Consider the following 16268-nt stretch of genomic DNA (forward strand, 5'->3'; position numbering starts at 1 on the left):
GAAAAGCATTGGTTCCCACAATGCGACAGGCTTTAAGAAAGTCTGCCAGAGTGGCCGTGGGACTGGAAACAATTGGTTTAAGAATGGACTGGCAGTCTGCATTTGCATGTTCATAAGCCAATTTTATGAGGATTTCATTTGCTGCATCTCTGTTTGAAATTTGACGCTCAATGGCAACTTGCAAGCGATTCACAAAGTCTGCATAGGATTCAGTTGCAGTTTGGCGAATGGCAGAAAAAGATTGAATCGGGGTGCCAGACTCATCAACACGAGCCATGGCAGAAAGAACACAAGCATTAATGATAGGAAATGCAAAGGGAGTAAAAGTTTGAGCTTGAGCATTAAGGGTAGCAAAATTGCCTTCTCCAAAGAGTTGTTCTGCTGTCCATTGTGAACCTGGGTGATTAGCTCTGCTTTGTGCCTCTCTTTTATATTCAGATTCAAAAACTACATATTGTGTTCCGTTAAGAAGCATGCGGAACAGATCTTTCCAATCTTGAGGCAACATTCGATATGCACTAGCAATTGAATGTATCAGTCCTCTAGTATAGGGACTGGTTATGCCATAATCTTTTGTAGCCTTTTTCAATTCTCTGATCATAGCCAGGGGAAGTGCTTCCCAATCAACTATTAAGCCTGTTGTAGTCTGTTGGTAAGTAACAGGGAACAACTCTGTCTCGGATAGTTCAGAAACGCTTAAATCACCATTGTTTAAAGCCTTTTGAAAAGCACCACGGATGATTCCGGGCCGGAAGAGAAGCGGCAACGTGGCAGGAACAGGAGAGGCTGTTTGTTGTTTATCAGGATCCATAAAATTTGCAGGGGCCGAAGGAGGGTTAAAACCAGCTCCAGGGTGTAAAGGAGTGGCCAACATAACAGACAGATTTTTATACGGTGGAGGGTCTAATAAAGGCTGATGAGGCGAGTCAGCATGGGTTTGAATCAGGGTATAGGCAATTTTCCAAAGGCACAAAATCTCTGGGGGGGCTCTTGGAGACTGACGGAGAACAGCGCCGATTTTCCTCCATGTATCTACTTTTAAAGATCCAGACTCCTGATAGGATGAGCAGTTAGCCCATACGTAAGCAAGCAATTTTACAGCCTCAGATTTAGAAAGGTGACGGGTTAATTTCTGTTCCTGATTAGTAAGATATTTTTTCCTGCCAAGTAGCCTCAGATCTTCCACATGCTGCTTTTGAGCGTGAGACATTCCACCCCCCATACTTACGAAGAGGAGTCAGTTGCCAGCAACTTCGTTGGGTGCACCAAGCCTATTCCAGGCGATAAGTAAAGGGTCGGCAGGGACGTATCCCTCAGTGGATCACGTCGGGGTCACCAGATGAGGTCGTCTCCCATGGAGAATGAGACACACACGCAGCAGGTATCTCGGGATGGGAGCCCAGAGCTGACTCTTGCACCCTATTTTATTGTTACTAAGGTTTTTACATCACACAGCGTAAGCAAAAGACGTATATAGGGGTGGTTACAATATATCAAATAACAGACACTTTCCAGATGCAAGGCTACAGCAGGTGTTCTTATCAGAGTCTGTCCAAATGGTTGATGAATGCATCCTGTGTCTGAAACAGTCCGTTTGTTATCTCAGGCCCTTGTGGGAGATGCCTATGGGCAGATGTCTATGGGCATATTCGTGCAATTAATCCCACAGTCAATATTTTCATTTCCCAGAACACCATCCCAGACAAATCATTGTCAGAGCTTTGTTTGAAAGACCCATGAATTGAAGCGTGCTGTTCTACTGCCTAATAGTTCTTACAGTCAGCAAATTTCTTCTTATTTTGTATTTGGATCATTCTCTGTAAAGCTTCCATCTGTTGATTCTTATCTTATACTCAGGCACTAGCAAGAATAAATCCATACTCTCTTCCTAGCGACAGCCCTTTCAAGTATAGGAAGTTGCTCTCTTGTCATTTCTTAGCTTTCTCTTCTGTTGGCTAAGCAAGCCTAGTTCTTTTAAATTGTCTTCAGAAGATTTAGCCTCACCATCTTTGTTACTCTTCTCTGCATTCCTTGCAGTATCTCAGTTTTTTAGTATTGTGGCAGTCAAACTGGACAAAGTACAACTAATCCTCAACTCGTGACCATTTGTTTAACAATGGTTTGGAATTATGATGACCTCAGAAAGGGTGTTTTATTGCCTGTAAAGCCCTTCTGGCCATTGCAAAACATTGCACTATCATCCCCTGACTTATGATTGCAATCTGGATGTTTGAGCTTATGACCAGCAGCAGTTAGAGTGCAGTACTGCAGGCCACTTTAGCTGACTGTGTTCAGCAGGTCAGCGGTTCAAATCTCACCGGCTCAAGGTTGACTCAGCCTTCCATCCTTCCGGGGTAGGTAAAATGAGGACCCAGATTGTTGGGGGCAATGTAAATATATATACATTGCTTACTGGTGTACACCGCTTAGAGAGTGCTCGCACTTAAAGCGGTATATAAGTCTAATAAATAAATAAATTGCCATTTGCAATTTTCTTGGCTGGCTTGCCCAGAAAGTACAGAAGCCAGCAGGGGAGGATGCAAGCTGCTACTGCTGCCTACTGAGAGGAACAGTTCTTTTCCTCGGCCAAAGGAGAGCTGAACTTGGCAGGTAGCTCTTTCACTTTGTCCATTTAACAACCTGGGAGATACAGTAGCTTAATGATTGCAACCAGGAATGCTGGTCTTTTGGTCGTTGAACAAAGCAGAAACAAGGGCATCTCCCTGAACAACCACTTTGTTCAACAACCGAGATGCTGATCCCAGTTGTGGTCATAAGTTGACCACAACTTATGACCACCATAAGCTACCTGTGTACTAGACGTAATCTGACCACAGCATTTTAAATTACTCCTTCTTACCTAGTAGTTTCTAGAAGCAGATTGACAACTAGGGTCTCAGTTTATCAATGAAACCACCACTTATTTGTAATGAGTGTGCAAACTATGTTTTCAGATGTTGTTTTAATTACAAAATATTTGATATGATATGTGGATCCAATCTACATTTATTGCATGGATTTCACATAATCTCATTTCTTTTGGGAAAGTATGGCATTGTTCTGTCCAATGCTTTTTTTGTTTTAAAAAAAAAAAGTGCCGGAACTCACACAACCTGCCTTGCCTACCCTACAAGATTCCATCCAAAAAAGGTGCTGGAACTCCGTTCTGGGCGTTCTATGACAAAAAGCCCTGTCCTAATTATAAACTATCAAATTCAATAGTTGCTGGCCACAAAATATAGCCATGGATATGTTTATCATTTAATAATGATAAGATAAATTCAGTTGATTTTGATTTTTTGATTTTTGTTTATAGCAACTGAAGAAAATTGTTTCTAATTTACAGATTATTTGACTAAATAGACTGTTTTCTTCAATTTCTAACAGTACCCAACATATATATTTTAAAAAACTGCAGTTAATAATAATTAAGAATCCATTCATAAACTCTATATAAGTTGATGTTAAAAGTAAGTAGTCTTAATTATAATGCAGATCTCTATTTTAAATATTTTATTAGTCATTTTCTGGAGGTGGATACAGATTGGGAGACTCTACTCGGAAGCATTCTGAATATATACATGGAGAAAATCAGTATGGGCAAGATGTAAGTAAAACTATGGTAAATAAAATTCCCTGTTAAAAGAGAATCAATATGATTCTCTCAATGTAGACTTCACTTTAAGTTGTGTATACGTACAAAAATATAAACTCTGTGGTTATTAAATATGTTTCTAATTTGGTTAAATGTATTTGTGCTTCTGTATTCTATATTAGAGAAGTGAAGACTTAAAACATGAATATGTGATCGTCATAAAAAGAAAGCACAGAAAAACGTATTCTTCTAAATAAATATACATTATTTTGTGTGTGCCTGACTACATGTTTTAAGTTAGAATCTTGGTTCTAGGTTGATAGTTCATTCTTCCCATTTCTCTCTGCCTGATCAAGAAGATCAGGAGATCAAGTAGAAAGGCCTTTTCTTTTGTTTGCCATGGGAGAGGTGGGCCCTTTTCTGGATGCCGTTGGCTAATTGAAAATATAGTTTTATTCTGACTGAATACTGTTTTGCTAGGAAAGTGGCGTTTTAGTACTTATAATATTTTACTTTATATTCCATAAAATAAGATGTATTATGAAGACTCACTATCTTGAATTTAGATAAATTAGGTAGATAATCTTTTAATATATTGAATAACTTATTTTTATTCTACTGTTTTGATTTCTTACAACAAATAAACAAATACATTTTATGGTCTACACTTACATTTAGTATGCCTTAATAATAGATATGGCAATATAGAGACCTGTTGTGCTATATTAGGAAGTTCTGCTGTAGGTTCTTCAGCACTAATTAATTGTCCCTATGTACATCATGAATTCATATATGAACGTTATAATGCACTAAGGTTGAATTCAGTCTCCCACCTGTCCAGGTAGACATAATCATGTCAAATGCCAGGACTAGCGGAAGGGAGGGCCATGATTCATTGTAGAGGAAAGTGGGCCATGTAGTCTTCCTACATGAAGAGAACGTCTTGTGAAGGACAAAGTAGAAGCTACTGTTCCTAGTATTCTTGGATACAGAGTAGTTTGTCAAATAAGCACTTTTTCCAATTAGATAGGAAATATACTGAAAAAAACTATCCACAGCTATAGTTAGTAATGCGTTAAAAAGCAGAAGGGTGGCTAACATCATAAGGGAGAGCTTTTTACTAGAAATATTGTGCTCTAGTTCAGCAAGCTGCAATTTCTGCATTTCTGTACAGAGCTATTTGTTTTTCAATAGTTAGAAAGATTCTGATTTGGAACTGTTGTATAGTTTTAAAGGATTCAGATGATCATTTTAAATTAAGTGCTATAATACTGAGAATCAGGTCAATATGTATTGGTAGAAACAATTTTGTCTTCAAAATCATAATTTATAAGTCATTATTATGATTTATCAATAGGTTGAGATCTTGCTTAAATTGTGGAAGAATGGCTTCAGCTTAGATGATGGAGAGCTGAGATCCTACACAGATCCAGTCAATGCTCAGTTTCTTGAATCTGTTAAAAGAGGGTAGGTTTATAATATTAGTACAATAATACATTGCCTTGATATTTTTGTAGATTTTCTATTCATTGAGTAGGAGGTTGTGCTTATATTCTTCAAGATAGACTTGCTAATGAATCTGAGATATAGTAGATGCTCTGTCACAAGCAAGTCAGATGAAACTCAGAATAAAATGTAGACAATTTTTTTGCTGAATTAAAAGTATTTCCTAAAAAAAAAAAAATGCAAATGTGTTAAATGATGTTGGGAGATCAATGTGGAAAATTACTATAAGGTCCCATGAAAATTTATTTATTATGAAATGTACAGTCCAACCCTATTTTTGTACACTAAAGGGGTACACATAGTGTTCCTGATTCTATTTTCCCCATAACCACCCTTTGAGAGAAACTGACCTCTAATTTTAATTCAGCAAGTCCTCTAGTTCTCATGCTTAAGTGGGAACGATAACTTACAGTTTCTCAGTTTCTAGCTCAGCATCTTAAGCACTACATCAAGATATTTTTGCCACATGCCTTGTGAAAACTGAAGAAATATTTAAGAGAGCTTCCTGATTCAGCAAGAATTTGCTTTTGCAAAAAGAAGCTTAAATAACTAAGTTAAAAAAATTGATAAACGCAAAAGATATTGTCAAAATAGCTTCATTTAAAACATTTGTTCCATAAAACCTTCTATTAGAAGTCACCTATTTACCTACCTACAAAATTAAACATAAAGCTAGTGCTACAATCTTAATGAATTGATTATCTTTATTCTTATGAGAATCAGAAAAGTTTTTAAAGAATTTCTGGGGGAAAGAGATTTCATTTCTGGAGCACCAATTAACTAATGTCAAGTGGACTGTTCTCATTAATATGAAGGTTCAAAGAGGTGGATAAACTTTTAAGGTCAGGGAAATAATATGTAAAAGAAAAAGTTATTTGCAATCAATTAGTACTTCTTTGATTTCCAAAGCAAATAAACAGAGGATAATTGCTAAACAATTCTATTCCCTAGATTTGACCTGTGCGAATCATGCATGTGTGATTTATAAAAACATCTTGATGGAGTATTTTTAATTTTACAAATATTTCAAAACTATATCTTTTGTTTCAAAGAACAATTAGAGCTAGAATAGCACAATAAATTCCAAACTATGTTCAGCAGGAAATATGGGAGTTGTAATTAAGCATATCTGCTGACACAAGAAAAAGAATCATTTCAGAAAAGACGGCTCTCTCAAATCCCCCAGATCTTTTGTTGTTCTTTCCAATTTAATGAAATATTGGAAATAAATTATGTAAATAAATTATCTAAAACGTTTGTCAGAGAATAGAACCCACATATTGAGTGTGGTGAGCGAAGCAAACAACAGAAAGACCGAGTTCTACAATAGCCTGGAACTAGCAAAGAATTGAAGAAAACATTCCAGAAAAAAAATCCAAATGCCCTATGGGAGATATAGGAGAGCAACTTGGAATGCTATAATGTTTAATTCTTAACCCCCCAGGACAGAACTGCTATTAAGAGGTGGAAAGAATTCCAGAATTCATACCCTATCTGGTTTCTCTAGGCACCCTGTCCTGCCCTTCTCAGTGCACCTATACCCAGATACACAAACACATATAACATAAAACAAGAACAGAAGCTAGCTTAAACAAAAATGCAACATGTGTAAAGACACCTTTATCTAGACAGAAAATGTATACATATCAATAAACATGCCAAAGCAATGAATGGAAGGAGTGGAAACACATATTCTAAATGCACATATGCACACACAGTCACATACACCCATTCAGAGACAACACATGTCCATGCATCTATGGAGAAATATGTATGTTGGAAGTTTAGAACTATATGGGTATAACAGGTTAGAGAAGAAAAAAGGTATCTCCTATGGGTCTGACTATTAAAGAGGTTGGAAAGAATTCCAGACACTGTGGTGTCCATGCTTTCCCTATTTTATGGTCTCACTTCATGCAATTTGAAAATGTAATATTGATAATTTTACTACATTCTAGTTGTCATTCTTAGATTACAGCTTTTCCTTAGGTGTTTCTGAGGCTTATTTATAGCTTTTTGTAATGGTGCTGAGGCAAGATAATAATTTCTGTTGGTTACCAGAGTTTAGGTAGGTATATATTGCATTTAATGACAGACAAAGGTGATGGTAGTGAAAGGAAAGGAGAGACCTCTGGTGCCATTGAAGCTGTTACTGGATATTAAGGATTTTGGCAGCAGTAGTGGTGAAAACATGAACAATTAGAGCTCCAGAATAGTTGGCAAGAAGCAGCCTTGTGGGAAGTAGAATATACTAATAGTAATCAAAGTCAATATGGAAGCCATAGATGACACTGGAGATTGAGGTGATTAACTGGATAGGGAGACCAATTTCTTGGTGGCAGCAGCAGCACAGGAGGAGCTGCTAGGCAATGGGATGTTGGATGCTGGTGATGGTAAGTGCTTGCTCAGTGATTAGTACTTGTGTAACAGCAGCAGTGGCATTTGACTGCATATTGGTGGTAGTACTGACCTGGGTCCAGTTGGCTCAATGAGCTGAGGTACCAAGGTAACCCTTAGCATGTGGGACTGGGCTAATGGCCAAGTTGAGTGCTTGTCTGTTTCCTATGGTTTTTCCAAAATCCACTATGCTGGACAACTATGACATCTCTTCATGTATTATCAGGACCTCAAAGAAATAGACTATCAGCTGTCTGCTCTAACTGCTCAGAGTTCCTAAGATATATTCTTTTAACATTTGAATGAGACCACTGGGTAAGGATGGGTGAAGTCATCCATCATCATGCTGATGATACCCAGTTATATATCTCAATCTATCATGGATGTTGAGATTTTATCTTAGTGCTGTGGGCATCTGGACCAGGAAGAATAGGCTTAGAATCAACTCTTGTAAGAACAATGGCTGTAGATTTTGGGGTCACCTGCCCATGGTGGATCTTAGGATTTTGCTAGACCCATTGCTTATGCTCAAAAAATAGGTAGCAGTTATGCCTTGGAAGGCCTTTGCATAAATCCATCTTGTGCGTTAATTATGCCATTTACTGGATTGGAAAACCATACTTATGCTGACAGAGCCTTGGTACATCTTACCTGGATCACTTCAATACATTTTACTTGGAGTTGCTCTTGAAGACCACTTGGAAGCTAAAGGGATCCAACATGCAGTAGTGAGAGTAGTTATAGGTATACATTAATATACATGTAGCCCTATTACTTTGTACTAGTTGCCCAGTAAGTTTAAAGATTCTGTTTGTCAGGTATAAAGCTTTTCATGGCTATTGGCAGGATTGCCTGTCACTAGTTATGCTTCCTGTCCAGTGAGTCTGACAGGATTGGCATGCTCTCTGAATTGTCACTCAAGCAGTATCATTTGGCAGGACAAGGGTATTTCCTTCGAGGTCCAGATAGTTCTGACCCTGTCTGCCTTCCAGAAGATTCTAAAGATTTTGATCTTTCCCCAAACATTAATTCTGTATGCCATTATGAGTCACTTGCCAAGTGGGCAGCCATATAAATTAATAAATAATGAACAGTTTACTCTCTCTCTCTCTCTATATATATATAGTGGCTATATTGCAGTACTGTATTTTCCGGCGTATAAGACGACTTTCTAAACTATGCAAATCTTCTCCAAAGTCGGAGGTCGTCTCATATGCCCAGTCGTCTTATATGCCGGAAACTACTGTATTTTCCAGCGTATAAGACAACTTTCTAACCATGCAAATCTTCTCCAAAGTGGGGGTCATCTTATACGCCCAGTCGTCTTATACGCTGGAAAATACGGTATTATAAAGGAGAGTCTTTTATTTCGGAAAGCTGTCTTAGATTTATTTATTTGTCAAAAATTCAACTTTTGTCCTTTATTTTGGTCATTTAATTTTTGCTGTACAAATGATACCCGTTAATGCACAGCCTTTCACATTTATGTGGAAAACATGGAAACAGGATTTTCTTTTTAAAGTTAAATTTATATATACTGTTTGATTTTAGATAATTTTATTAGGATATATGTTTATGAAGTTTTTCTTGGTTTTGCTCTTGAATTTTTCTTTGTAAAGTTAAAAACATAAACAATTACCCTTTTTCTATCTTTATCAACCTCTTTCAGATTTGTCCATTTTTCAGGTTTGTCCTTTATTTTTTCCAAACAAATATGATCACCTTAAATATATGCAAGGCTATAGAGAAGAGTGTATCTATTGAATAACATTTTTTGATAGAACGTTAAAGAAACAGTTGGGCAAAAAACAAATCACTTTTAACATTTCACTGTTCAACTTAGTCTATAGGTTTCCTCATTGTTGTTCTTTTTTCTGCTGCTAAGAGAGATTCCTGCTGAACTTCAACGACTAGTGCATGGAGGTCAAGTTAATTTAGATATGGAAGACCATCAAGAGCAGGAATATGTAAGACCTAGACTGAAGTTCAAAGCTTTCAGTGGAGAAGGTCAGAAACTTGGAAGGTTAGTTTCTTTAAAAAAAAACCAGTGTCATTTAAAAAGAAATTATACTGAAGTGTTATTAATTGCATTTGAAAGTAGGAGTTTGGAATATTGTGGTACACAATTTCTGGGAGTTGCAGTATTGATATATTTAAAAGTACTGTATTGGGGAAGAGTTATGTATGTTGTTTTTTGCATTTTTTCCCCATGCCTTCAAATGAATCTGGACAATTCACTGCAGTTTTTTTGGCAAGATTTTTTGGAAGTGGTTTGCCATTGCCTGCTACATAAGACTGGGAGACAGTAAATGGCCCAAGCTGACTTCATGCTAAAGTGGTCTCCCAGTTTCAAGTCTGAATGTTAATGTTTTCTTAAATTATTAAATATGGAACAAATAATATCAAGAACTTATCTCAGAAGTTAAAATAAAAACAGTAGCTAAGTATAGTTCATTAAATTGTTACTTAGTGCTATGAAATGATCAAATTTTTTACATATATTTTATTAGAATTTCCAGACATGTCAAACCAATTAGTTGAGTGTTTATAAACAAACAGATAAGGACTAAATATTCAGTCAAGGCAATTCTGCTCAAGAGCTTTTCCTAGAAGAGTAAATCTGCAAAGATGGTGTTTGCAATCTGCAAAATATTTTTACTCCTGCAAAAGACATGTTCTTTAAATTAAGTAAACAATAGTGCAATTTTATTCATAACATTTCAATAGTTTAGACAAGGAATAAGCAACATAATGCCGTCCAAATTTTCTTGATTCTGAATTTATCAGACAAAATGAGTGTGATAATTTGGGTAATGCTGCTGGCTGCTTCATTCTTGAACACTATACAAGTAGTCCTCAATTTATAACCATAATGGAGTCTGCCAGTTAACGGTTGTAAATTGTGATGATCATCACATGACTGACCCTATTAAGACCTTTTTTTTTCAGTGATCATCAAGTGAACTCTGCAGTTGTTTAGCAAACTCATTGTGCACTATAGAACATTTCTACCAGAATCCAGAAGTAAACATCACATTCAGCAACAAAAAAATACCATCGTGTGCCAATAGGACACATAGATTCAGGCCAGTTGTTGAGTTCTCACAACAAAGTCATGTGAGTGAGGGTGGGGTGGCCATCGGAACTTTGGAATCAAATTGTAAGTACCTTTGGGGATGTCTGTCATAATGTTCATTAAGTGACTGTTCATAAGTCAAGGACTACCTGTATGCTTCTGATCACATGACCAAGATCAAATATGCTAATAAGAAATTGGAAAGAATTCCAGAATCATGTCCTGTCTCTTTTCCCTGCCTTGTTTTATTTTCTTTTAGCCTTACTCCTGAGATTGTTAGCACACCTTCATCTCCAGAAGAAGAAAACAAACCTTTTCTTGATGCCACTATTCCAATAGATGCCACTGTACCAACAACTAAGATCCAGATTCGTCTAGCTGATGGCAGTCGTTTAATACAAAGATTTAATCAAACACATAGGTAAGTAAGATAATTTTCCTGCAGGATCTTGGAACTGAACAGATGATCTCCAGAATTCCTTCCAATCTTCCATTTTATAATATCATAAAATTCTGCTGATCCAACAACTAAATTGTAAATCTTATTCATGCCAACAGGATTACAGATATACGAAATTTTATTGTCCAGTCTCGGCCTTTGTTTGCCACAACTGACTTTGTTCTTTTGACTACATTTCCACATAAAGAACTTACAGATGAAAGCCTGACATTACAAGAATCCGATATATTGAATACTGTGATATTACAACAGCTGAAATAAACTTTAAGCCTATCAGTGCAAGGTAGATTCTGGAATAGATAATGTTGCATATTGATTTGCAAGATTGCTTCAAATAAATGAGGAAAAGACCAAAATAACTGGAAAATATTGTTTTCCAGTTAAATATAGCAATTGACTTTTAAACCTGTTCAGTCTTCCAGTAACAATTTATCCAAATTGCAGGTCAAAAAGTTTCGTTAAACAAATGTTGAATTTGTATTCTTCCTAGTTCAACTTTTGTGAATTCAAGTACTTTTAGGGAAGTGGGAAACAGGGAGAGAGAAAAATATATTAACAGAAAATATATAGAAATTTACATTTGGAATTTATAGGTATGCAGTGGGAGAGGGTTGTGTATACCAGGGGATTCATTTTCTGAAGATTTGTAAAAATTGAACTATAGAAGAACTTTTTACTGTATCAGGCTATAGCTATTGAAACCTTCAGTTTCTTAGTCCCATTCTGTCACTTAGAAATATTTTGTTCATAGGATGTCTTTCACTTACCCAACATGGTTTTAACGTAATCTCATTGTTGTGCTGCAAATTATTTTGTTTGCCCTATCATTCCCTTTTAATATCAGTTATTATTAACCATAGTTTTAAGTGCAAGATTGCAGAACAAAGTATTTTTTTACTTTTATTCTGTAAACAGATTTCCTGTTATCAAATGTGAACTCCTAACTTTTATGACTAAAAAGAGAAATATAATAAAATAATATTTATGATTTTTAAAGTCTGGTATAAAAGAAAATAGTGTGCTATGTTGTATTAAATATGTAATTGAGGACCAATGAATAAAATCACTTTGCAGTATCACTTTTACACCTGGATTTGAATAGCAGTGAGTCCTTAATATGAATCTTTCAACAACAAGTATGTTTGTTTTGAGTATGCAGAGTAGCTTCCGCCACTGAAAATTATTGGTCATTGAACCTTGGATATCATAAAGCATTTCTATTCCAGGTTAATTTGTATGGCTAGTTGCCTTTTCAAACCATTTTCCAAAAGCTCAAATTTGCAAACTTCATAAATCAAAATTAAGAATTTTAGTGGTGTCCCAAATTTAACTTGTACTTCTGGTTATATTCTGTTGTAAATAATAAAGAAGAAAATGTGCACAAACAGGATGTACAGATTATCTTGGAATTTCATCCACAGGCGTAGAACACTGGATTAAGATTCTACTTGTAGCATTTTAAAGCATAGCATCAGTTGATGTAAGGAAAAGAACAGAAATAAAACTTTTTTTTTTAAAAAAAAAAAGTAGCGACCACAAATGCTTGGTTATCAAGGTAGAACAAAATTTATCAACACAAAGTTCTACATACAAATTCCACTGTTTCCACTTGACTATAAAAATGTCTGAAACTTAGATGACATGTGATAATTACTCTATATTTTAACTGTATTGCACTTATATCTTTTAATCACAATATATGAATCTTTTGTGAATAGATAGTTCATAGTATTATATCAATAATTATTTGACCAGCATAGTTTCATTTAAGATAATAAAAGTGTTAAGTATTTTCAGTGGCAGCTTTTCAGAAACTCTACTCATAACTCATTCAGAGGATAAAAGCCAATATATTTTTTCTCCTCCTTTTTAAGCTAGGTCAGTGGTGGCATACCTATGGCACAGGTGCCAGAGGCGGCACTCAGAGCCTTCTCTGTGGGCACATGTGCTGTCATCCCAGTCCTAGGCCTTTAGCTGGGTTTTATAAAACCTTTTCACTTTAGGCCTCCGCCATGTGCAAAAAAAAAAAAAAGGTTCAATCAGTCAATTTCAACTTCTCGTGGGAAAAAAAAAGATCTTGCAAAGTTGGAATTGATTGATTGAACCTTTTAGTCCCACGCAGTCTGCTGATACCACCCAATGGGCCATGCCCACCCAATGGACCACACCCACCCAATGGGCCACGCCCACCCGGCACTCGACGATGCATAAGTGGGTTTTGGGGTGCAGTTTGGGCACTCAGTCTCTAAAAGGTTCACCATCACTGAGCTAGGTTTATGAAAAAATATTAAAAGATTTAAATATCTTTATAGTATTTTTTTCCTTCAGTTTTGTGCCCAGGAATCCAAGTCTGTCAATAAAGGAGGTTGCCTTTAAATGTAGGATGTAATGCTTGGCTGTAAATTTTAAGTAGGGTTAGCTCCAGATTTCTACAAGTTGTTTGTAATTGATACAGACTATAGTTTTTTTCAAAGACATAAACATTTTTTAAAAATGAAAAGATGTTGAAATGAAAGCAAAATGTGAAAGTAGAATATGTGCATGATTAAACTAAAAATAAATTAGCATTATGTTGTAATTAATAAAGAACATGTTTAAATTATAATTCTGTATATTTTCATATGTTTATTAATTTGAAAAACAGATTGGTTCAGTCTGCTCTTCTTAAATCAGGGTCAGAGAAGTTAATTCATAAGACAGTTAGAACTTTTAACTGATGTTGAAGACAATGCATACTAAATTGGCATCTTTCAACTGGCCAGCTGATTTGCAATAGATACGAAAAACAAGAAGAAAATGCTATGATAGAAAACTCCTATTTGCTTCAGATACTTGGAGTTGCTTACTAAGTTATTCACATTCATGCAGTCATTCATTCAGTTCAGTCATTCATTTATTGAATTTATATGGCTGTTCATCTCAGAAAAGTGACTTTGGATGGCATATAACAAAATTGTAAAACAATAAACAGAAAACAATTATTTTTAAAATATTAAATATTGCAAGGCTAAAAAAGAAAAGCAGATGTTAACAGCAATAATATAATGAAACTACCTCAAGATTTCAGAAGTTTGCTGGAAAATCCAGATCTGATGACATAACCATTTCTGAGAAACTTCTAGAAAAACAAGAAAGATTGAACAAATCTCACTTGGGACGGAGGGTGGGGAGAGATATCTGTTATGTCCTAATACATTCATTTTTTTGTGCAAGGGGGAAAGTACCACAGCAGAGAAAACCCATCATGGGGAGCCTGCTAAGGGTAGTTGTGACAGACAGGGCATGTAGCAGGCCTCTTCTGCCTGAATGGATAGGATGGACTTATGTAATCAGGACAGATAGTCACTCAGATAAATCATCACATGCCATGAATCACTTTAAAGGTCAAAATCAGCACCTTGAATTAGAATCAGATACAGACTGATAATCAATGTGGCTCACAGAGTAGAAGTGTAATGTGCTGTTCTAGAAGAATAGATAACTGTCATGCCACTACATTTTGCACCATCTGAAGTTTCTCTTGAGAGGCAATCCAATGCCTACACTAATTAAGAAGAACGTTGCTCTGTGATTCTTTGATTGTGGGTACAACTTTCTGCCTGCTTCAGTGACTTGCCACTTATCCTAGGGCAAAGATTAACCCCCCTTGGGAAAGATCATTTCCCATGAGCCAAAAATAGAAGCTGATGTGGTTAAGAAAAATCATATCTGAGAGGCTACAGTATAATGTAAATTTTTCACAAAAGAACTTGTTTATTGGTTATGTCCTAATATGTTCATTTTTTGTGCAAATGAGAATTTACAGGTATACAAGAATAACTGAAGATGGCAATAAGTCCAAAATAATAATGACTATAAGTACAGCAAAAAAATGAATAAATTATCCGCATACCCTGCCTGATAATATACTGTATATTGAACAATAAATCCTCCTCAGAGTGAAGCTTAATCTCTGGTGTTTACATGGACATATCTCTGTAGTAGACAACAATATAGAAGAAATTTCCTATTGCTATCTTCAAGGATGGGCAGATTATTTTCAAGTTTAACCCATAGCAGTGGTATTGCCTGAAAAATGCCATTGCTCATTAAGAAGGCCTGACCCTACTTAGCTTCCTAGCTGAGACAATGTTGGCCAGGTGCTGTCATCGCCAAGATCAATATACTAGCTTTTTTGCACTCACCGAGGTGCTTCTGGGTTAAAGGGTTAGCTGGTGACATCTCTGTTGCCTGGGGGATGCACAGTTGGAAGCCCCTTTTATTCTCCAGCAGGAGCTGGAGCAAAGGATGGCAGCTCAATCCCACCCCATAGCAGTACTCAGGTCTTGAACACAAGCTTGCTAACCTCCAACCCAGCATCCTAATCATGCAAGCATCAAGCTACTAATATACCAGGTGTCATTAAGCTTCTGAAAAAGTTATCTAGATTAATCTTGTGAATTATTCAATGTTTATCATTTAACAAGAGGCAACTTTACTCTAACTTCCTACTAATAGTTAACTAGTGGAATAGTTGGAATAATAGTTATTCCAACTCAACTCAAAATATATAAAAATGTGATACATTTTCAGTTTCAATATAAGATTGTTACGTATTTCTGCTTTGCCAGTGCATGTTTGGGTTTCCATATTAATCAAAAAAGCTGATACAAGGAAGCTATTATGAAATAAATTAGATATACTCAATTACTGAAATTCCCATTGAATTACAGTTATTTTGATTTATTTTAAACTGATTCAGTCCATCAGTTAATCATAAATTTGAAATGATTCCATTCACAATAATGGAAAAAGATTGGTTTATATTCAAGCATTCTGATTTATCTCATGTCTAGTTTATAACCATAATAAATAATAAACCTATCCAACATGGAAGCTGTTTCAACCTTTAGTCCGTGTGAATGTATATAAACTATTTATCACACTATTGTGTAATTCAAGATAATGTAGATTGACACATTGGATACTACAACTTGAACTTTTATTGTCATTGACAAAGTCCAATGATTGAATATCCATCTTACATAAAATCTAATTTTGACTGAAATTAGATATCATCTGTGAATTAGAACCAAGAAGCATAAGGCTTTATTGATAATTATTTTCTAGTGCTACTTCAGTTAAATTAGCAATAGCACTTAGACTTATATACCGCTTCACAGTGCTTTACAGCCTCTCTAAACAGTTTACAGACCCAGCATATTGCCCCAAACAATCTGGGTTCTCATTTTACC

The 16268-nt window shown here is 35.8% G+C and overlaps 1 protein-coding gene across 2 annotated transcripts in view; it reads left to right on the forward strand.

Annotated features, from left to right (window-relative positions):
* UBXN2B (UBX domain protein 2B) overlaps nucleotides 1-16268 on the forward strand; it is a 51482-nt gene that overhangs the window by 8888 nt on the left and 26326 nt on the right. Inside the window, exons 5-9 of one of the 2 annotated variants that reach the window (XM_039346576.1) lie at nucleotides 3521-3607; nucleotides 4953-5062; nucleotides 9384-9521; nucleotides 10834-10995; nucleotides 11133-12548. In XM_039346576.1, the coding sequence (XP_039202510.1) occupies nucleotides 3521-3607; nucleotides 4953-5062; nucleotides 9384-9521; nucleotides 10834-10995; nucleotides 11133-11295 (660 nt within the window). In that variant the 3' untranslated portion in view covers nucleotides 11296-12548. Of the gene's footprint in view, nucleotides 1-3520; nucleotides 3608-4952; nucleotides 5063-9383; nucleotides 9522-10833; nucleotides 10996-11132; nucleotides 12549-16268 lie in introns of those variants that run through there. The other variant, XM_039346577.1, reaches the window with a different exon arrangement.

This window comes from Crotalus tigris, unplaced genomic scaffold, assembly GCF_016545835.1.
Source record: "Crotalus tigris isolate CLP2741 ecotype Arizona unplaced genomic scaffold, ASM1654583v1 scf7180000018015.536803, whole genome shotgun sequence".
NCBI lineage: Eukaryota > Metazoa > Chordata > Lepidosauria > Squamata > Viperidae > Crotalus > Crotalus tigris.